Source organism: Pagrus major, chromosome 10, assembly GCF_040436345.1.
Source record: "Pagrus major chromosome 10, Pma_NU_1.0".
Classification (NCBI taxonomy): Eukaryota; Metazoa; Chordata; class Actinopteri; order Spariformes; family Sparidae; genus Pagrus; species Pagrus major.
In genome coordinates, this window is record NC_133224.1 from 18665491 (window position 1) to 18687696 (window position 22206).

General features: G+C 40.6%; 1 protein-coding gene across 1 annotated transcript in view; it reads right to left on the bottom strand.

Moving 5' to 3' along the window:
• The window catches only part of dock11 (dedicator of cytokinesis 11), a 68349-nt gene that overhangs the window by 17648 nt on the left and 28495 nt on the right, over positions 1–22206 (bottom strand). Inside the window, exons 17-42 of the mRNA XM_073474975.1 lie at positions 21262–21446; positions 21074–21139; positions 18696–18788; positions 16718–16841; positions 16325–16437; positions 15942–16025; positions 15767–15856; positions 14764–14885; positions 14596–14665; positions 14307–14432; positions 13918–13989; positions 13269–13415; positions 12866–12949; positions 11974–12085; positions 11551–11589; positions 10403–10584; positions 9350–9463; positions 8464–8539; positions 6687–6775; positions 4491–4611; positions 4137–4203; positions 3456–3503; positions 2917–3062; positions 2655–2770; positions 2266–2403; positions 366–548 (exon numbers count right to left, since the gene is read on the bottom strand). Coding sequence (XP_073331076.1) covers positions 366–548; positions 2266–2403; positions 2655–2770; positions 2917–3062; positions 3456–3503; positions 4137–4203; positions 4491–4611; positions 6687–6775; positions 8464–8539; positions 9350–9463; positions 10403–10584; positions 11551–11589; positions 11974–12085; positions 12866–12949; positions 13269–13415; positions 13918–13989; positions 14307–14432; positions 14596–14665; positions 14764–14885; positions 15767–15856; positions 15942–16025; positions 16325–16437; positions 16718–16841; positions 18696–18788; positions 21074–21139; positions 21262–21446 — 2807 coding nt within the window. The remainder of the gene's footprint in view (positions 1–365; positions 549–2265; positions 2404–2654; positions 2771–2916; positions 3063–3455; positions 3504–4136; positions 4204–4490; positions 4612–6686; positions 6776–8463; positions 8540–9349; positions 9464–10402; positions 10585–11550; positions 11590–11973; positions 12086–12865; positions 12950–13268; positions 13416–13917; positions 13990–14306; positions 14433–14595; positions 14666–14763; positions 14886–15766; positions 15857–15941; positions 16026–16324; positions 16438–16717; positions 16842–18695; positions 18789–21073; positions 21140–21261; positions 21447–22206) is intronic.

The window sequence follows — 22206 nt, forward strand, 5'->3', positions numbered from 1 at the left end:
TTCAGACCAAATGCTCTGGAGGACATTTGTATTGACAGAGGACAGAGTAACCGGAAAACACAGCAGTCCATCTGTGTTTAAACTGTTTAAACACCCTCTTCACATTCTTAATCTTCCTAATGAAAGCAACTGAAGGACTCGGAGGAGTTTGTGTAGACAAGAGGCTACAGGGTATGGGTGAATGTTGGGGCAAATAAGCACTGAGATAAAGAAAAGGCAATATAGAAAGAAAGAAAAATATAGCCCACCAAGTGTGATGAATGATGACAGTATTCAATGAGTATTTAACACGAACAGAGGCCGGATCTATAGATTGGCAACTGGTTTCCTCTTTCTCTACCTCAGAAACCAACACTCCACTCTACCTGCAGGTGCGTGCGTAGGAAGGTCTTCCTCTTGGTGTACTCGTAGTTGTTTCTCATCAGCAGGTAGAGAAGGGCAGATGCCTCGGCCCTCAGAGAGCCCAGCTTGGAGACGCAGCATTTGAGCACCTCGCAGCACAGAGCCTCGCACAGCGTCACGCGGCCCTTAAACAGCACCGACGGGAACTGGCGGGACAACATGTTAGTGTGTTAAAGGCACATTCTGGGAAGAGAGGGCATTAGAGGAATACTGTCAGTATGTAAGGGGGAGCAGCAGGAAAATTGGCAGCAAGACATTAGAAAGGAACAGGAGCTGGGAAGTCCCAAAAACACCCTGAATCCTGGGAAGAGTGTGATTTTACTTTCCTGCTCGTTGTACACTAGAAGCATTTTGTGTCATTTGCCAGCTGCTTTTTTTTAGAATTATGAGGTTTACTACCAAGTAGAATGAGAATGCCAGTGTACTTATAGTAGAACAAACACTGACCATGGCTGCGGTAGATCTTCAGTAGCACTCAAGTTTTTGATCACACGATACATTTGTTGATGTTTTAATATTTCAAAAGATCTTTTATCAGTTTTTACAGTTTAGTCCTATATTTCACAACCGAAATGAAAAACAAATCTGAATAATGGAGTTTCCTTTTCTAAAAGTTAATAAACTTTAAAAAACAATCCAAATGTCCAGACGAGTGCGAGAAGTCTGTGAGTGCTGAGGGCTGTCCAAGATCACAATTCATCCAGTCCATTAGGGACCTCAAGAATTCCAGAGAGTCTGCTCTGGGTGCAGACTTCAGCGGACTTCACTTATAGAATTACCCACAATTCAATGCAATACGGACGCAATGGTGTAGTTTTGAAACAGAAATATGTAGACACAGGCTGTAGAGGTGATCAAAATGCATTTTTATATTGTAGCCTTTAAGTCTTTCTATCAGTTTCCCATGTTATGTTCAAATTTAATCGACTACAGCGTGTGTGTGTGTGTTCATGGTAAAGAATACTGCATTTTAAATAGTTTTTGGACAACAATAGAGCTCTTATTCATAGAGGAATAAGATTTAGATTTATCAGGCTTTGATATACACACAACATTTGTTAATCAGATTAATCTATTGTTTGCTGGATTTTCTGAGAATAAAAAAGGAAGAATATCACTACCTCATTGTGCTTTTCTTCCTCATTTTTAATATTCTATCTGGTACCTCCCCGAGTGGGATTGTTCTGCATTTTGTGAAGTTTCTCTTCATAGCCCCAGAGAGGTGTTTACTGTCTGTTGATCTCCAGAAGCAGCACTTTTACTCTCTCACTAATACCGTAAGAGAAGAAAACATGCCAGAACAGAGTCTCCCTTGCCGCTCTCCTCTGATTCATCGTGCAAGCAGCCGACACTGATACTTCTGATGCTATCAGAGGAGTGGGTGGTCCCCTCCCATGGGAACTTAATGTGCTCCCTCATTGGTCTGAGATCTAGTCATGTTAGAGCTTGCTTTAAGTTCCTAAGTAAAGTGTTTGAAAATAATGTCTAAAAATACACGAGATTAAGTGTAAGAAGGCAACGTGAATATGGGAACGAGGAAGCCGTGGCAACAACAAACACAGGAATGATAAAATATTTATTCCATGCATCCGTTTTTCTTCCCAGTGATGAATGAGACTTCACTCTGCAGCATGTCCCTGCAAATTGTTTTGGATGTTAGTAACGATGATAGCCATGACAAGTAGGCTCGACAAGTGAAGCCACACGTCAGTTCCTAATTAACTAGTGGTGCAAAATGTTGTAGGGGCGTTCCAAATAACAAAAAGCATTTTTCATTACTCACTATCTCAGTCATATCGATTTCACCCCTGAAGCAACACTGTGCTTCTCCCTGTGTGCGTATGTATGAGTGTGCTGACGTACCTTGTTAATGAAAGCCCTGAGTGAGGAGAAGACGTGTCTGAGGGCAGCTTCTGATTGGCTGACTTTAAGGAAAGTCAGGTAAACGTCAAACACCTTTTTCATCAGGGGGTTGTGACCGTCGCTGTCCAGCAGCTGGGTCTGATACACACAAACATACAAAAAAGTGTTTTACTTGCCTGAAAGCCACATTTTCAGCATAATAAAACAGAAATAAAATCAGCAGAGATCTGGAGAATCAATTATATAAATTATTAACAAACAATCATGCAATTAACAAGCAACATGGCTCACCCCTACCAAGAAAGCAACATAAACCAGCTAGCCCCATACACCACACCTGTGTGTGTGTGTGTGTGTGTGTGTGTGTGTGTGTGTGTGTGTGTTCTGACCTTGAAACACTGAGTGAAAAGGGAGAGGACATCCAGGACACTCAGGCACACCTCGGTGGACATGTTGCCCTCCAGCAGAGCCTGATGGTGGATTTCTGCTTCTGAAGGCCCCGTCCCTTGAACACACACCATATCACCACTGTTTGCTCATTTTAATATTGTCACTAAGGCAAATTATTCAGTGTTTACTGGATTTGCTTAAACACATCGGTGTAAAAAATTTGACAAAGAGATTTGCAAATGAACTGGTGTGTGTGGTTACCTATGTTGAGAGTGAATGAGGCCTCCATGGTGCTGAACTGCTGCATCTTTGTCTGCATGAGGCTGGCTCGGTTGCAGCGCATAGCCGGCATTGTCTGGGACTTCCTGTCCGAGGAGAACAGCTTCGACACACACACTTCCTGACTCCTATATAAATAATACATCCACAGAAAGAGGGAGAGAAAGGATGCATTTATGTGTTTTGAAGACAGGGAGAGAAGGAAATGAGATCCTGTATCAGCTACAGAAATGTTCTTACTAAGCTGCAGACATCTAACCTTTTCTATTACTGATTAACACAGAATTATTGTTCTTAAAAACAAGACAGATCGTTAAAACACTGCATATTTCTCCATTAGGAACAATGGTAGATGTAATGATTACCCAAACCACACAAACATTTCAATGATGTCAAATCGGCCAAGACATTTTTGCATTGCTCTGAACTATGTGTAGCTGGGTTTTAAATTTCAGATGTTTGACAGATAAAAGCTGGTATGACAGGTAAGACAAAGATGCGTCAGGTATCCCTAACCTTACCTGCCAATATTCCTTTTTCCAATGTACCGGAACTGAACCAGACAGACCCTGCAGGGACAGTGACAAATAATAGAAAATATTAGCAGACAGAGTGCATTGACGTCTTGTTCAATGAATTATTCAGTCTTGGTTTCTCCAGAACTTTGTAATCTTTGATTTTATATTGTTTTGGCTGCTGAGCAATAAGGTAGCAATGTAGTGTCTGACGAATATAATCATCTAGTTTCTGTTTAAACACAAGGCCCTTTGTGTTTGGTTGGTAAAGGCGTTTTTGGCTCTTGTGTCTCTTCAGTATTACTTTACTGTCTCCCCTCTTACAGTAAAGCAACATTAAAAAGGACATTCATTTATTTTTGCTTTTTAATGACTTTGCTATGGTTTCAACTGAAGCCTCCGCAATGTTTGGGCCTACTTGTTAATTTGGCAAATGTTCCACATGAAGATATTTCCTACTTTATAGGTATTGGTTTGTTCCAGCGATGTAGGTGTATATTTACATATAGAGCAGGGAAGGGAGTCAGTCCAGATCTATTCTGGATGACTCAGTTAGTTTTCCATTTTCCAAGTCACCTTTCACATTCATTCTAGCGGATCAGATACATGGTTTAAATGGTGTCATTTTCACTGCATTACAACAGGCCATCTTGTAGTAAAGAATTGTTTTTTTAATACACTACTTACTCTAGCAAACTTAGGAAGTTCATGATGTCTTGAGGGTTAACTTTGTTCCAGTAGGCATTCAGAGTGTCTGCGGAAAAACAGAAAGTCAAACTCTTTGATGTGTTTTAGACAGGCAATAATCAAGCTGCAGACAACAGGGATAAACATTTCATGTTGATTTTGGAGTATCCTCAATGGGAGATGCCTGGCTGACAATCAGTCATTCCCAAACAGCAATGTTACAGTATGTGTTACAGCCGAGCCAAGTTTCCACGTAGACTACATCCCAAAATAGCAGAAGGGACAGAGACGTCATATCCTGTGTATGGTGAGTGAAGGCCGAACTGTGCGGTGGGGGTGTAGATCATCACTGACCCTCTGACAAGGTCTTGAAAATGTGCAGGAAGCAGAGCAGGAGGCCCTTGATCTCATAATGTCCCAGTCTGCCGATGGGAGGCATGGGGCTGCTGCTCATCGTAGATCCACGTCTCTGTAGCTACAGAACAAAGTACAACACACACAGTCACAGTGTGTCTCGTCACATTTTCTAGATTTAGTTTAAAAATAGGCAGAGGTTGCATCAAATTATCTGGCATTATTCTATATGTTTTTTTTCTGAGAGACACTGTGTTTGATATCTGTTTGTAGGCCTGTCACAATAATAACATTATTAACTGGTCATACATATGTTATTAAACATATTTTATCAAGTTTAATAGTGTTCATTGTGTTAACATGCACATCTTGTTAAAAGAGTTTGAGAGTTCATCTCATTTATTATTTTGGTTGAGCGGTATTATTCTATTTATGTCGTATTTATTCACGATACTTTAATACTTGTTTCTCATTCCAATCACAAATTTCAAATATTCTGACCCGTTGAGGCACAAGACCTCTGCGGGTGTCCAGTGGAATCTTGTTCTACCACATCCCATCCCACGATCCCATAGATGCTTAATTGGATAGGGATCTAGGGAGCTTGGAGGCCACAGACGTCTTGAGCTCTTCGTCACGTTCCTTGGGCCGTCCCTGAGCAGTGTGACAGGACGCATCGTCCTGCTGGGACTGACATCAGGGAGTGTCGCTACCATGAGGAGGTGTACTTGTGTTTGATTTTCCAGCAGGGCATTGCATTGTAACGAGATGATCAATGCTATTCACCTCACATGCCTGTGGTATTAATGTTATGGCTGATCGGTGAACATCGTCCAACAACAGTCGTAATCATGACTGGACAATCTGCTTGGAGTCCTATGATTGGGAAATAAGCTATTTTTGGTATTTAGTAGAGCTGCAACAATTAGCTGACTTTTGATAATCAGTTAATTATTGATATAGTTATTCTTTATGCAAATGACAGAATGGCAGAAAATATTGTTTTCAGCCTTTCATACATTTCTTTTTGTGTTGCACTTCATGCTGCAAGACCAATTGCTCTTCAGGGACAGACAAAGTTGCTGGGTGCCTGGGCAATTAAGCTCTTAGCGAACGTCACTCAGACAGTTAAAGACTTCATAGCTTATTTGTGAGGGACTATTTTTAGCTGTGACTAACTACATATTTCGGGCACTAGTGAGTATTTACAGGGAAAGATCTATGTGGGACCTACTACGACACAGGATTTGTTGACGGTAAGAACTATCCCACCACTTTATCATTTAACAAAGAGTGTTCGAGGACATTATGATACATTCTTATATTCCAATAAGAGAGAAAGTCCTTTTTTCAGAATTTCTATTAAACAAAATTAATAACATTTGCATTGTTGAGCAACTCATTTCTGATGACAAGTGCGAAAAACATCATGTGTTTACCTCATGAAGCTGTCTGGAGTTTACCATCAGACAAGTGCAGACATCTGCATATTAGTTTATGTAATGGCTAAAGGTTCGCGGAACCTTGTGTAGCAACAAAAGAAGTTAGATGTGACTGTTGCCAGCAACCATAAACCGGAGATAGCCTGCTGAAAAGTAACATAAATACGTATTTATACAGATGATAAATAATCCACTCCAGTCAGTGTAGATTGAACATCTGGGTGCCTGACCGGACAGCAGATGCACACTCAGCTCTGGTACATGAACAAGTCCGTGTTCTCATGAAGCCTGATGTTTTCCTTTTTTTTTACTACCCTGTCTTCTTTAGCATAGAACATATGGTATCACTCAGTGCAGGGTGCCAAGATCAAAAGAACTTGAGCATTAAGTCAATAGCAATCTTTGGCACCTTTTAAATGAATAGTAACGCTATGCAACAGTGATTCCAATTCCATCTTATTTAATGTACTGCAGTTGCACAGCGGGAACAGAGAAGGGTTTGTTATGTTGGCCCCTTGTTCACCGACCACAGGACCGTCACACTGAGAGGACAATGTAGCAGTGTTCAAAAGGAACATGGCCAGATTTGGATCAAAACAGTGTGTATACGTGGCATGAGAAAATGATTGACGGAACCGATCCAATAAAATTTAGACTTTTGAAACAGCAGCAAATCAAGTATGTGTCAGGCTGTGCTGGAGCTAAATTGATGAAGTGTTCAACAGCGGGTCAGCCCGGTGTGAAATGTCCTCACCTCAATGCTGTCTGGTGTCCCTGAGTCCATAAACAGAGAGCTTCTGGAGTCCTCTCTCCTGACAACATGGCCATTCTGAGCTGGCAGACCTTCAGCCAACACAGTGCAGGATTGTTAATGTCAACAGAAAGCAGCACAATAAAGTATACTCAGGCACCCACACTTACAAGCTCACTGCCAGTAACACATTTTCGGGAGACACAGATACTCTCTTAAGCTACAATAATGAATTTAGGCTTATATTGAATGCAGAAATAAATACCAGATGGACTGAAACACTCGATAGTCGTGTAAATTGGTTGGCAATTTCTACTGATATGATATCAAACAGAACTTAATAATCATTAGTTAAGGGGGAACTCCACTGGTTTGACTCGACAAGATCAGTTTACAAGATCAGAAACATAACTGAGCCTGGGAGCCCAGTTGTTTAAAGTCTTCTGTGGCTCTGAAGAAACTTTGTCAAGTTTGAGAACATAACCCGAGTTATGTCACCAGGGAAAAGAAGCTCTTGAATCACATTGTGGGAAGTGTGTGAAGGGCTGGCACTCGGGACTACTAGAGGTCAGGGTATCTCATCTTCTACTGATTTAATTTAAACCACTGATTATATTTTAATCATTTTCATGTGAGGCCCCTGACTGAACAGAAATTAAATTAAAGATAAAATATCTTCAGTTCGTTGTGTTTTGAACTTGTGTCCTTCTTTGGGTCCTTCCTTTAATCTCGACAGCAATCGACTAAGGTCAATACAGATGGTGTACAGACTCAAATGTCTCCATCTGGAGATGCAACAATAAATCGACTAAGCAATCAAACGATTCCAAAGAAGATTAACGGCCTTCTATTTTACTAATCGTTTCATTGTTTCAGTCGCTTTGAAGCAGAAATTTCAAACATTTGCTTGTTCCAGCTCATTTCATGTAAAATGTGTTGCTTTTCTTTGTCATTTATGCAATGTGCAGACATCACTTTTGGGTCATTTTAGACCATTTTATCCACTAAACAATGAATTAATTCACTGTGAAAATAATCTGCAAATTAGGATTGACAGAATGGCCTTAAAACAACAGCGCAATATTTTTGGGCTGTATTGTGATATACGATATATCGCTCAGTATTTTGTAATCTCCTCAAAAGCACTTCATAAATGCTTGGATTGAACGACAAAAAACAAATATCACATTTGACCAAATACCTCGATATCGATACTTCAATAATATAGTAAGGATGACTAGTGGTACTTTCACAAAACATTAACACAATAAGATTGATAAATAATCACCAGTAATGTAAATATAATGGCTAAGTGGGTAAAGACAAGTATTCAAACAAGTAGAACAGTCTGGTTAGTTGAAAAATAATTATATCACTTTACTGAAACGCAGCATTTAAGACCAGGAAAAGACAACACCTATGCCATTAACTCAGACGGTATATTGTCTTATATCATGATAACAATATATTGTACAGTGTATATTGCCAAGCCCTACTGCAGATTTATTGGTGATGAAAATAGTCGTTAGGTGCAGCCTAATCTCCATCATCACAGAAGAGCCATCTTCGGTTAAGTGCTAGGATGTATGTGGTGCCACATCCCAGAACAAGTGTGTGGCACATGTCTGGCCCACAGCTGCTTTCAGACAGAGTGCTGCTAATGGAGTGTATGCGTAACATAAACATTGCGTATCTATGAGAAGCTGTATCGCTAAGGGCCTTTGTGCTGATGATAATGGATGATGTTAACAGGAAGGATGCCATATGTGCTGCACTGTACCGTGGTCTTTGTCTATTGCAGTGCTGACTCTCCTGTTGTCTGTGGATACGGTTGATATCAGGTCATCTCTGGAGCCCTGGAAAACCACAGGGTGGAAAAAAGAGGAAACTGGGTTACTGTTCGGATATTAACTGTTACATACGGAATACATGCATTCAGTTTTAGTCAAGTAAACTAGAGGAAACTTTATGATAAAGTCCATGACTCAACATACAGAGTTTACAGCTACACTCTCAGATGGATAGCACTTGAAGTTTGCATTACATCTAAGCTGTCAATGTGAAAAGACATATGCACACATCTATCTTTTTCCAAATGCTGAGTCCAAGAAACTAACTTCTCCCAAAGGACTTGCAACATTGTCTTATGCTCTTGTTTAAATTTCTTTATGACGTTAGGAAAGGACAATGGTTCAAACCAAGGTGCAAGATTTCTCTTTATTTGAATCAAGGTTCCTGTGGACCTAATGAAGCATCAATTTGCGCTTTTATAATCTTTACAGTTTTTTTAATGTAATAAACAAGAAAGAAAGGAGTAAACGAGTAGTGTTTGCGTTAGAAAGGGGGAAAGGCTCTGACCAAAGATGGACCAAAAGATGGATGATACATGTTGAACTAACTGGATAGATGTGACAATAAACATTTACATGATGAAAAAGGTTTGCTTTTCTCTAAACTTAAAGATGGACATCTTCACACAACGCTGGGAAAAAATGGTGCAGGACGTCATGCTCCAAGGATATCAGGCTATCTATTGTTTCCTTCATTGCTTGTACAGCCAGAGGACGTAATATCAATGCACTTGAAAATGAAAAATACATTCAAAAAATAAAAATAAATCAGAAAAAAAGCCAACTGTGGACATGCGGTGTTCCGATGAGACTCACATTGAGGCCAAGTCCGGGGCTGGAGGTGTATGGCTGGGCGGACAGCTGCTTCAAGTTCTGGTAGAGCAGCTCGACAAGTGGCAGGTAGAGCAAACAGATCCTGGCCTGCTGGTTCTGAAACATTAAAAAAGGACTAGATGAGCTTTTTTGATAATAAACACAATAAGGAAACTGACAAACATGTGTCTGAATACTTATGTCACACTTACTTGTGTGAGTGACATGACATGAAGTTACAGAGGCCGACAGATTGACTACACGTGATGAGGGAAGACTATTGTAGGTTCATATTAAAACACACCCTTGTTGCCAGCCCTTCACACACTACTCGAAAGCCATCTGTCCCCAGCAGCAATCAACTGTGACTGCCGCACTCTAAACACAGGCTTGTTTGCATAACAGATGTTACTATCTCGTTGGGGGAGTGAACACACCGTTAAACTGTGTCAAACCTGTGTCACATCATGCATTAACTCTTTGCATGCAAACATTTTAGGGTTCTGATTCCAGCAGTTTGCACTGTGGGGGACACTTTGCTAAGAAATTAATGCAAGATAGACAAACAAAATAATGCATAAAATGTAAAATATCTTTTACCCCCATAGAAAACACAGACTTAATCTGGTCAAAATCTGAACTCGTTTGATGGTGAATTAGTTTAGAGCTGCACCAATGTATTGATTAATCTAATGAAAGAAAATTAAATGCCAACTATTTTGATAATCTTTATTCCTTTTCGTCATTTTTCAAGCAAAAATATCAAACATCTGCTGGTTTCTGCTTTTTGTATGTTATGTTATGTCTTTGTAATTTATAAAATAATAAAAAAGAAGAATCTTCAGGGTTTTTAAATGTTGGTTGGACAAAAGAAGCAATTTGAAATTGTCACTTTTTGTTTCAGGATATTGTGATAAGCATTTTTAACGTTGTATATCATTCTAGTATTATTCCAAACACTGACTCTTTGTCCCACCCTCACTCCTGTTCCAAAATTTGCCCCCTTCTGTTCAGTCTCCTCTTCCTCCCATCATCAACTGCCCCACCCTCCCTCACCTTGTACGCTGTGTAGCGGTCGTCCATGGCGTGTTTAATAAGGAGGTTCTTGAGAACGCTCACGGCCAGTTGTCGGACCTCGGGCCCTTGCTGCAGGGCCTCTGCCAGTTCTCTCAGCAGCAGACCCACCAGGAAGTGGTTACGGCAGTATTCCTCTGTCAGGCTGAACTCCAGACTCTGCTCTGTGGTTGAGCCAAACAGGAAGTGTCAGTACATTAAGTATTATCATTGGGACACTCAGATTGAAGTACTGACTTGGAGACAATCTGATAACTAGTCTCCTGTTTGTTGTTAAAGCTGTAGCTCCTTAGCACTTCTTGTACAGAAGATCTCTGAAAAATGAAGAATAAATGAGCTTGTGAATGACCAATAGTTGCAGGTCTTTTATGTGTAGTTCAGTACATGTATTTAAAACAAACAAAATGTGAAAAACTGACATTCAAATCATTCAAAGTGCAATCAAATATGCAACAGAATCTCAACAGAACCACACAACACATTCATTCAGACACTAATGTTTTCGCGCCACACAAAAAAGGAGGAATTAAGACAACTCATAGCTCACACGCCTACATCAGGAAATGTCTAATGTTTGAAATTTTCATTGTGTCTATTCAGAGAAGAGCAATAAATCAACAGGAATCAAGAGAGAGGTTTTCTGTTTTGACACAAACAGTGACGTACAGTTTGATAATAATGCTGCATTAATATCAGAACAGGCAATGCAGCCTGGAATTGAGTAAACATCTTATCTTCCCCAATGACAGAGACGGACAGGCAGATCGAGAGAGAAAGAGAGGCAGACAGAGAACAGACACAAACACCAAGAGAGAGAGAGAGAGAGAACCGCAGCGCCATGAAAGTTGTTTCTGTCTAGTGTTTACAAGTATCGAGTCAACTAAGCATTAAGAAAAGAGGGTCAGTTGATTCCCACAACAGCCAAGCTCCTCTCCTCTACAACACACAGGCCCAGGCACATGAAGGCGTTAGCCTAGCATTAGCATTGTAGTGAGTGAATGGATGTCCTCTATGAGAAAAAAAAAGAAGGGAGTTGACAGGATGGCAGGTTAGTGCAGGTCAGAACAGGGAGGTGCGGGTTGATTGCAGACGGCGTTGATGTACAGTATGGTACGGTGAGCATCACCTACCTACAGGGCCAAAAAGCTCCGTCGCATACGGAATAAAATCTGACCACAAGCAAAACACAAAAAACAGAGAGGGGAGGGGGGTAAAAATAAAGGAAGTGGGGGTAAAAATACAAACAATCCATGCAGCATTTCCACAGCACTTTGTGCTTGTCACTTGTGGTTCTATAAGACATGTCAACAAGTGTTGGATAAACTTGTTCAGCAGGTAGAGATCAGCTAGGTGCAACCTGCCACCTGCTTATTATAGACCTGTATATCCATGGGCCAGACAATCCGGTTAATAGAGTGGAACGGTGTGGTGGATGCAGGTCGGAACGAGGTCAGTGCGGGGTTGGGTTTGTGTGAGAGCTAGTCAGTGGTTACATGTGTGGTAGGAAGCATAATGCATTCAATGGAAGGCAGATAATGATATCAGACTCTCACCTTGTACCCTTTGCAGCTTGGTGCGCCCAAAAGCCATGGGCAGGTTAAGAGGGATGAAGTGTTCGTGGTTACACACTGCCATGAGGAAATCAAATTTCATTTCCGTCAGCACCTGTGCCAAACATACAGACATGAGCATATTCCCTGCACACACTTAGGCAAATTTTTACCAACAGCCTCGGTGCATAGAAACAGTTCTCCTCATTGTTCAAATATAATCCTGGACACTGGAGACAGGGCCTCTCATACAAAGCAGGCTTGTCGTCTGTGGTGGTTTCATTTGTTAATCAAATGTGCTACTGATAAAGAGAGAGAGGTAGGGAAGGAGAAACGGTAGATGTTTATCTGTTATGTGTAGATTAAATACACAACTTTACCTTTCAGACAAAATAACACCACATAACAAGACATAACATGTAACATAGCGGTGTACAAATTACACCCTGAGTACAAGCAGTGATGGAAAGTACTTAAGGAAATATTGTACTTTTTCTTTTACATTAATTTGATGACTTTAGTTACAAGTTACTTTGCAGATCAGAGCCAAAGTCGCATAATTTTAAATTAATTAATTTTATCGGCAAACAGATTAAAAAAGCTGACAGAAAAATGCTGAAAATCGTTTCCCAAAAATGACCAGCCCACTAACTGGTCAACGAATAGTTTAGATTCCATACATTTAAATATAAATATATTTTACTTTTATGTGTTCTTTTACATTTTAGTACATTATATTGCCAGGAAATTAAATATATCAAATACACCGAATATCCAATACTTTCAGACTTTCACTCAAGTCTTACCCCAGTATGGTACTTTTGACAACACTGAGTACAATCTTAGTAAATGTACAGTTGTGTGCAGCGCTGGCCCACTGAGTCAGAGTATGTACCTTGGGATCTTTGAGACCGAAGTGGCACATGTAGTGGTTGACCAGGCCGAAGGCAAAGCCCCTGTTCATGACGGTCAGGCACCTCTGAGGAAGGAAAGCATGATTAGCACACACACTGCTGAGGTAAGGAAAATAGGTGTGATCCCAGACAAAACAGACATTTTTTAGATTAAGATAAGCACCTAGAGACAGAGCAGTTGTGATATAAAACAAACAAACAAAAAAATTCTTTTGCGCAATAGAGCCAACAGCCACGCTAGAGGTTCATAGACAATCTAAGGTAGACTTTCAGGTAGAAAACTGAGTGACTGACTTTCATTTCACACATCAGATAGATGGAGGACGTTTGTCCCCATCAAACTGCCTTTGGTGAAGTTAAATGAAGCTGGTTTCGTGTTCAGACCTTGATGAAATTGGCCAGGCTCAGGTTGATGCAGCGAGCTTCCTCTGGGATTTCCATGTGGCGAATGGTGATGTGAGGCATAATGGATAACACCAGGGACTGCAGCGCCTGGTGGAAACTGTCGGGGAAGCGCTGGGCCCGGGGCATCTGGAAAGATGGTCCGGACAAATATGTCATGATAAATGGCTTAAACGGAAGTTAAAATGTCAAACAGCTACAAACATTATGAAGACACATTACCAATATATAGATAAACTCAGAGGTATACATTTGATTTAAACAGACCACAGTTTAACTTGTCCTTAATAGCAGCATACAGAAACAGCCATCACTTTGCTTACCATCTGGCATTGTTTATTAAACCCAGATAAAATACAGACTCATGGCATCAGAATGTGTAACATGTACACAACTTAATGATTAACCATCGGTCTCCTGCTCTTTCTCAGAATGTTTGTTTAAATGTGTTGACAAGCTTTGTAACATCACATGTGGTATAAATTTGCCTGTGAGATCCACACCAGATATAAACGTCTGACCTTTGGGTCAGACATTGACATTGGCAAACACACAGATGTGAAATACATTGTGATGACACAATCTGCTCAGTCTCAACTGTACAAAGGAAGAAGAAAGACTTAGTACCAACCTTCATGCGGTTGCCCTCTTGCAGGTACTGGCCCATGGACTTGGCCATGGTCTCAAAGAAGAACCAGGAATACTATAGAAAGGGATATAAAATGACTGGATTAAAACTCATTTTGGTATTTCCCAATTCCCAATATGCATCTTTCCTAGGAAACATAACAATGGTGATAACAGGGAGAAATGTCATCCTACATGTTACTGAGATATGAGTAAACAGAACAAGCAGCAACTTGCTTAACCTTCTGTGGAAGTGGTAGAAGTGGGTGAAACTTACTTTGTTTTGAGGACATGATGAGCCATTTTAAAAGCAAGTATGCTACCTGCTGTTCTGATTTGGTACTACAACTGGCCTGATCCAGGAACTGCATGGAAGTGACAAAGGGCACGCACCTTGAGCAGTTTATTGCTGGTGTTGAAATCAGCAGTTTGCTTGAGGGTGGCTGTCACAGCGGTCGCCAGCACCTCGTGAGTGGTCGCCGAGTTTCCTGACACAGCGTTGTTGGTCACAAACACATACTAAGAAGAGAAATAGCACAAATCCATACACACAAGATGCACTTTAAACTGAAACTGACACAAACCAAGTATTTTGTAACTCTCTCTTTGCACAAGTGCAAGAAAGGTGTATGATTATTTAGATTTAATAAAAACTGTAGCTGTGTTTGTGTTGGTCATCTACCTTGACAAAAGAGCGCAGGTAGTGTTCCAGCCCCTCCTCATGACATCTGGACACTATATGTATGATCACACTGAAGACGCAGAGCAGGGCAGTGTTACACTGGGAGCACTTTAATCAGTATCAAACAGCAGAAACTGCAGCCACATTTTACACAAGTGATCAACTGACCGCAGAGAGTTGACAGCAATCTCATGTGCTTCTTTGGTCGCTGCTGTGAGCACCTCAAACAGCTGCATCAGCACTGTTGGTAGGAAGTTGACGATTACATGAGTCTCCATGGCATGCAGGCACTATAGGAGGGAAGAAGTTGGGGAGGTGTCATGTCATCAATCTTTATATTCAGTTCAGGTAGTGTAATCTTTTCAAGGTTTATGTAGATGAAAATATTATGATGTCACATTGAGCTTGAGCGTTGATCATTTGGATATAAAATTTAATAACTTCATAAATGTATCCTATTCAACATTTTTTTGTAAAATGTCATAATTCTAATTATTATATGAATTGTTGATAATGGCCAAAAATGTGTTTTCTAAGTTCACATTGACCTTGACCTTTGACCACCAAAAACTTATCAGTTCATCCTCGAGTCCAAGTGGACAAATGTGCCAAATTTGAAGACATTTCCACAAGGTGCTCCTGAGACACCGCGTTCACAAGAATGGGACGGACCGACATACAACCAGAAAAGACAATGCCTCACGCCATGCAGAAAAAATTATACAAATAAATAATAATAAATAATTTGATAATGAATAAGTAATAATAAATTCACTTAATGACTGCCTTGATGAATCTTTCTGTGAAACCACAAAATAGCAACAAAAAGCTCAGATCAAATCAATTTTATTCATATAGCCTAAAATCATAATCACATAGCCTCAGTGGGCTTCACAGTCTGTACAGTGAACGACATCCTCTCTCCTTAGACCCTCGACTAGAGTGAGGAAAAACTTCCCACATGATAAAAAAAGCCTTTTAGTGCAGGCTGTACTGTAGATGGGAGGTCTGTTAGTGCCATGAAAAAATGATTTGGACATACTAAGAATCCACAAGCTCAACCACTATATAATCTGAAGCTGTACTTAGGCAGCTTGTGCCCGTAAATGATCCATATCTGTAACATGACCCCTGCTCTAAAATGACTGTGCGCTGCCTCACAGTATCTTACCTTCAGGTATTTGACAAGTTCTGCTGGGTTGCCCTCTGACGTCGTCCTCATCAGTTGGCAGTGCTGGAAGAATTTGTGTAGATGCAGGTCCTGAGGAGGAAACAGACCAATAACACTGTCATCCACACACTGCAGACTATACATCTATACTGGTATTTAAAGAATGGATGATTACCTGAGGATATATTGTTGATGCTACATGGGTCCTCACTTTGAACAGTGTTTTGGCATTTTCCACCCACTTGATATCTGGTTGGGACTGTTAATGTACACAAAAATGGATGAGTATCTTGATTGAGACACAACATTTGAACAAACATGTCAGCTGTTAGAAAGACAGTGTTATCATACAGTATTGAACAAAAGTGACAATTGTATATGTGGACATTTAGCTTACGGGTTAGCAACCAAACCGCTGAACCAGGAATCAGCATTATTATACAATTTGATGTCAAGTGAATATCTATTAGCTTTTATTTTATCTTTAGCATTTTGCTTTACCATTAGGAGTTGGATAGAGAAAGTGGGGTGTGTGATGCTCCTCACTAAGTCTTTTACCTTCCTAGTGTCCTGACACAGGTATCCAGGAGGCAAGCTGGCTGCTACAGGTAGCTGGAGTTCCACTGACTGCATCCTCCCCTCTTTTAGCAAAGGCGTCCAGGAATAACCCACTGGAACACATGAAAGTAGCAGTGTTGGGCTTATTGGGCCTCATTTATCAGGATATATAACACACGACACAGACAAACAAACTGATTTCAATAAATAAGTGAAAGAATAAACAGTCTAAAAAGCATATTGACATCACTGGAACTGTTTACTTGACTGAAAACACAGGAAAACAAATTCTCTTCAAACATCTGTAGCCATCAATGTGGTTCTCTTTTCTCCTGACTAAGCTGGATTCAAGGACACATTTAAATACAGAGACATTTTTTCCAGCAGACTCACCCAGTGACTCTACTCCCTCTCTTTTCTTGCTGCTAGCCTTGCTGCTGGACTCACAGCTGATGTGGTAAAAGGTGAAGAGGATGTGGTGTTTCTCATGAATGTGGACCGGCAGCTCAATCTTCACCTGAGCACAGTAGAACAGGTGAATGTTTTAAGATCGATTTATCGACATAATGTCAGTCTTTATGCTGACACCAGGATAGAAACACACTGATACAAATAATAGATTTGATGTAGTTATGATACAGAGTGGTACTTGTAACAATATCAACAGCCTTCAATGCTAAGAGGTTTACTTCATGCTTTATTGGGCACACTGAAGAGGTTTCATCTCAGCAGAAAGTGTATTTTATCTCATAAAACACTTTTTCCCAAAGCACCCTTGCATAAGCGATGACAGCTGGAAAGCATCAGCAGCTACTGTGATTTCACCAGACTTGTGAATTCACTCTGTTTTTGATTTCAACTAAAATACTCATGTCACTATTGTGATGATTGATAAATCAGTTTGAGTGATTTAGTCTTTGGGTTGTGGACAAAACAAGACAGTTTAGGATGTCAGCTTGGGCTTTGGAAAACACTGACTGACGTTTTTCAACATTTAATGGCATTTAATGGACCAAACAACTAATCAATGAATCGAGAAAATAATCAACAGATTAATAAACAAAGAAAATGATCATTAGTTGCAGCCCTACTCATGTTGGACATGTAGTACCTTAGTTCTTAGAAAAGTGTAGCTTTCTTATATTTTACACTAATTCAGGAACAGTGGTATCATGTTCATGTTTTTATTTGCCAGAAAAATACTGGTGTAAATTTATTTGAATCTGTGTCATCTATCATGCACACAGTGAAACTTTTCATTCCCCTGTCTTTTGACCTTACATTAATATTCTGTAATAAATAAAATAGGTTTGCTTGCATAGTAAATTACAGTGTTTTTTTTAGCTCTTATACCCATGGGACATGCTGTGTAGGTATTTGTGAATTTAAGCAAAACCTAAATCATATTATTATCCACCAGAGGGCAGTAGAAGCAAGGAAATTTATTTTTTTGTTTGTACATGCAGATTTTCTCACAGGAAGTGACACATACAATACTACTAAACTTATTTGCCACTAATACAGATCTAGTGACCAACACATTCCTGAAGAAAGTCATGAATGAAGATCATGACTCTCTAATTTATGACACGAACATGATTCAGTCATTAGTCAGTTAGTGTGTTGAAAGTTCTCTCTTGGGAAAGTTGGAAACATCCATAAGATTATACTACAACTTCTAGTAAAAATAATCAATCTTATACAGTGCTAAAAGAGGATTTGGAGGATAAGAAGAGCACAGATCAAAGCAAAATATGTTTAGAAGATAAAGATCAGTGTTGTCCTGTTTGAGTAGAAACTCCCCATGATGTGACTGGAAGCTGAAGCATGTGGGGGTAAATCCCAGTGAGTGTGCCTCTGTGTAAGTATGTGTGCATGCGGGTGTATGTGAGGACTCTTAAGATCCTAATCCGTTTCATATCAGGGCCATATGGACCCCCTCTGCTCTACCACTCTAACAGTATCCTGACTGTACCTCTTTTGTTGACCTCCTGGCTTTGTGTGTGTGTGTGTGTGTGTGTGTGTGTGTGTGTGTAGTGGGCTGTGTGACTGTTTGACCAGTCTAGTGTGAGATCACAGCTCTGCCCTGAGACAGATTTATGGGATTATCTCAGAACTGGCAGAAGAATTTGAGTATAGAGCACGGAAAAAAAATAGTGCTTCTTCATTGTCGCTCCAGTTATTTCCTCTTTATGTCTAATTCAGTTTCAATCACCTGATGATTTTTTTTTTGTGTTTTTTGTTGTTTGTGTAAAGGTGTTTATTAAACACACATGATTCGTCACATGCCTGTAAAACTACTGGTCAATGTATCTAAAGTGATATGAACTCTTGCGTGAATGAAATTGGGATAACGAGCCGATCGTCTCACCTCGTCGTAGAACTCCGGGCTCTGATTGTGGTGCAGGACGGCTGCGTAGGTGCTGCTGGTGAACAGTGAGTCTCCCGGCTTGCCGTAGATGCACTGAAAGGCAAGCAAACGCATCGGTCATTGAAACTCTGGCCCTTTGATGATGGGGCACAGCGGTGAGTAAGTGCTTAGAAATCTGTGATTGCTGACAATATTTGGAGAAAATGTGTGTAACCCCTTCATCATGTGTATCTTTGAAGCACCACCAGCTTCAACAAAGAATTGAGAAACTATAAAGAGGAACCCGAAATCATCAAAAGCATGCCCTCTGACTACAAAAGAGGGTCCTCATCATGAATAATGATATACATTCTCAGGCCTTACAAAGCACTGTTTACCTTGTCGTAATTAAGGCGACAATATGCGCCCTTCTTTTCTGTATGTTGATGACAGAAAACCAACAATTACAGCATTATGACTCCATATATGATAACTGTACATACAGTAAATATTCACGTTCTTTTCCAAATAGCAACTAGAGCCATTGGTAGATGCAAATGTGTGATGCTTTATGAATGCACCCTCAGCCATTAAATAGCCAAAGTTGTTTTGTGGCAGAGCAGCAGCCACTTACCGTGGGAAAAAAAATCAACCTGGATTTTTCTAATGAGGGGGCGACAAAAGGAAAGAAAAAAACTCAAACCTGTTCAGATGGCTGGTTGGATTCTGTAATTAGGAAGCTAACAATTGCAGTCATCTCTAATGAACAATAATGAGCAGTGCTGGCCAGAGGAAGGAATGAGCTTTGGAGCCAACTGATTGAAATTGAGACTGATAGGAGCCAGGATCAGAAAAAAAAAGAGTTGGAGCCTCTGCAGGAGGAACAGAGGAGCCTGGAGGATGAGAGAGGCTCAGAGAGAGAGAGGACAGGGTTCAGCTCTCAGCTCAGTCTGGGAAGAAGCTGGAGGTGGTGGAGGAGGAGGAGGTGGTGGTGGAGGAGAAGGAGGGGTGGGGGATTACACAGATTTCTGCAAAGATCTGTTGTTGCAGATCACGAGGTACAGTGGGACTGCAGGTGGTGCCTGGTTTGTGTAGCGCCATGGAAAAACAACCCATTCAGGAAGTCCTTACAGCAGCAAAGGGGGCTGATAGGAGTCCTGATTACCTGACTCAGGATGAGGGTCGAGATGTGGCTACAAGGAGCTGCTTCGGATCTTATCAGTCATCGAGGAAGTCTTGTTCATACATGTAATGTACCATTCTATTCTACTGGCTGCACTGGTGGAGCAACTCATTTTTCTGGAAAGCCCACTAATAAGTCACACCTGGGCTCATGAGTGTAGGTTTGACTGGTCAACAAGTCATGATTCATGACTAAGATAACAGTTTAGAGGCAGGAGAGATAAATACATTTTCAATTCACAGCCTCTGGGACATCCCATATCCTTAGTTTTTCACATTCCTGTTCCCAAAGCTTCAAAAGAATTTCCTCCCAGATTTGAGTCTCTAAATCCCAGAACCTCCCTGAGCTTCCACCTCCTCTGATTAAAATCTCCTGAGAGGTGTGCTGCTGGGTCCTGATCACTGTTTGTAAATAACTTCCTCCCTGCTGTACTTCTAGCATTGTTTGAGACCACACTCTGTGTGTGTGTTTGTGTGTGTGTGTGTGAGTTAACTACAGTATCTGAGATATACTTCGCAAGACTGCACGCTGATCTGTCTGTCTGGACTGTCACAATCGAGAGCATCAAGTGTAAATGTTTTGGCGGTTCAAGCTGAAGTATTTCTGTTTTCCTCCGTCCTTCTGGAAAAGTGAAAAGGAAAACAATCCGCGGTGCTTTGATGACTGTTTCCACCCACAGATATTTGACATGTGTGGCCAGAGAGAAACAGAGAGAGAAGAGAAGAGAGAGAGAGTGACCATTCATTATCTTCTCCTGCCAGCTATAATAACCAGCTTCTGGGAGCTTTTCCTCTCTCCCTTCTCTGGCCCCTCGGCTGCACCCTGACTTCCACTTTGTAAAATGCAATAAAAAGAATAATTTATCATGTGTTATGCTGTTGTGAAGCACTGCTGTTGATCAAATCTCATTTTGGACATTCATGACATTATCACTGTTTCTGCAACAGGCTCCTGCTAATCTGTTGAGAATAAAGTGATCCTCCAATCATCGGTTATCTTTATTTCCTCCCATCATCTGCTTTTTTTAAATACCAACACATCAGTAATAACATTAATATCTGCTCAGGCATCGAAGATCGGATTGTTGTTCAAAGATAAAATACACCTTCAGGTAACTGATATGTGAATTTACTCCTCCATCACAAAGTCAGACGTGTGTATTACTAGGATGTGCAGTAGCTTACATACCAAAATATGCACAGTTCATACAACTCACCTTTAAAGGGGTTGCACCTTCATCATCTGAATCTCGGAACTGGATGCAGACTGCAATGTTTCGAGCCTGGAGTGGAGGAAACATAACATCAGTCAATCAATGCATACAGCAGGGCGAATAATAAATAAGTGACCCACTGAGTCAAATCACCGATATTTTCAATATTCATTCCCATCATCACCGCTCACCTTGGTGAAGGTCTTCTGGTTGTCGTACTTGAGCTGATGGGGGTAGATGTAGAGCTGGTTCTTGTAGGTGGTGAAGGGGTAGTTGTACTTGGCCTCGTCGGGGAGAAACTCCTCGACCTCCACCGACACCCGCTCACAGCCGTCCTCGAAGGGCTTGACGGGAATGTAAGAGGAAGTGACTGTATCTGTGGAATGGGAGCAGAGGAGTTACGGGACCAAAGCTCCACTGAAGTGTTCCTGTTTCTGGTGCCATCCCGAAGAGTCAACCCAAGGTCATCCAGTGTATCTGTGAGCTAATTAACTGGGTGCTTTGAGCCCTTGAGCATTTTGCATTTTAGAAAGTTTTTTTCTCTAAAAAGGTCATAAACTGTGATGAATGAACTTAATGAAGGTTTTTTCTGAATTATGTCTTCTAGTTACTGTTAATAATATTGCAGTTTCATTTGTTAAACTGGATTATATAGCTCTGAATGTGTCCAGTCTTCAGCTTTATATATTAATCACCTCTCATCTTGTAAAACTTGTCATTGTTGTTGCTGAATATTGCCATCATGCCTTCTTTATTAGGAGAGGTTGATTCTGGGCGGCTCATTCATGGATGTTCAATTAATAAATTAGAAGACTATCTCTCTGTGAGTGCAGGTGTTCTCTTTGTTTTTAGCTAAGTACATAAAAACAACCAAACTGTTAGTCAGTGAAAACTCAGATACTGATTACAACAACAGTTGAAAGCTTGCAAATCAAATGTACATGGTTTTGGGGCTGCACAGAAAGCACCAGTTACAGCTTTTTTTTCTTCTTTTTTTTTTTTTACAATTATCCTAAGTACATCCTGGCAGGGTTTCTAAGTACTTCCTTCAACTGCTGCCATTGATGCTGGAGGCCATCATTTATCCTTTATTGTACCTCCCTAATCATGTTCTTTCTTCCATGTGGGTACACCCC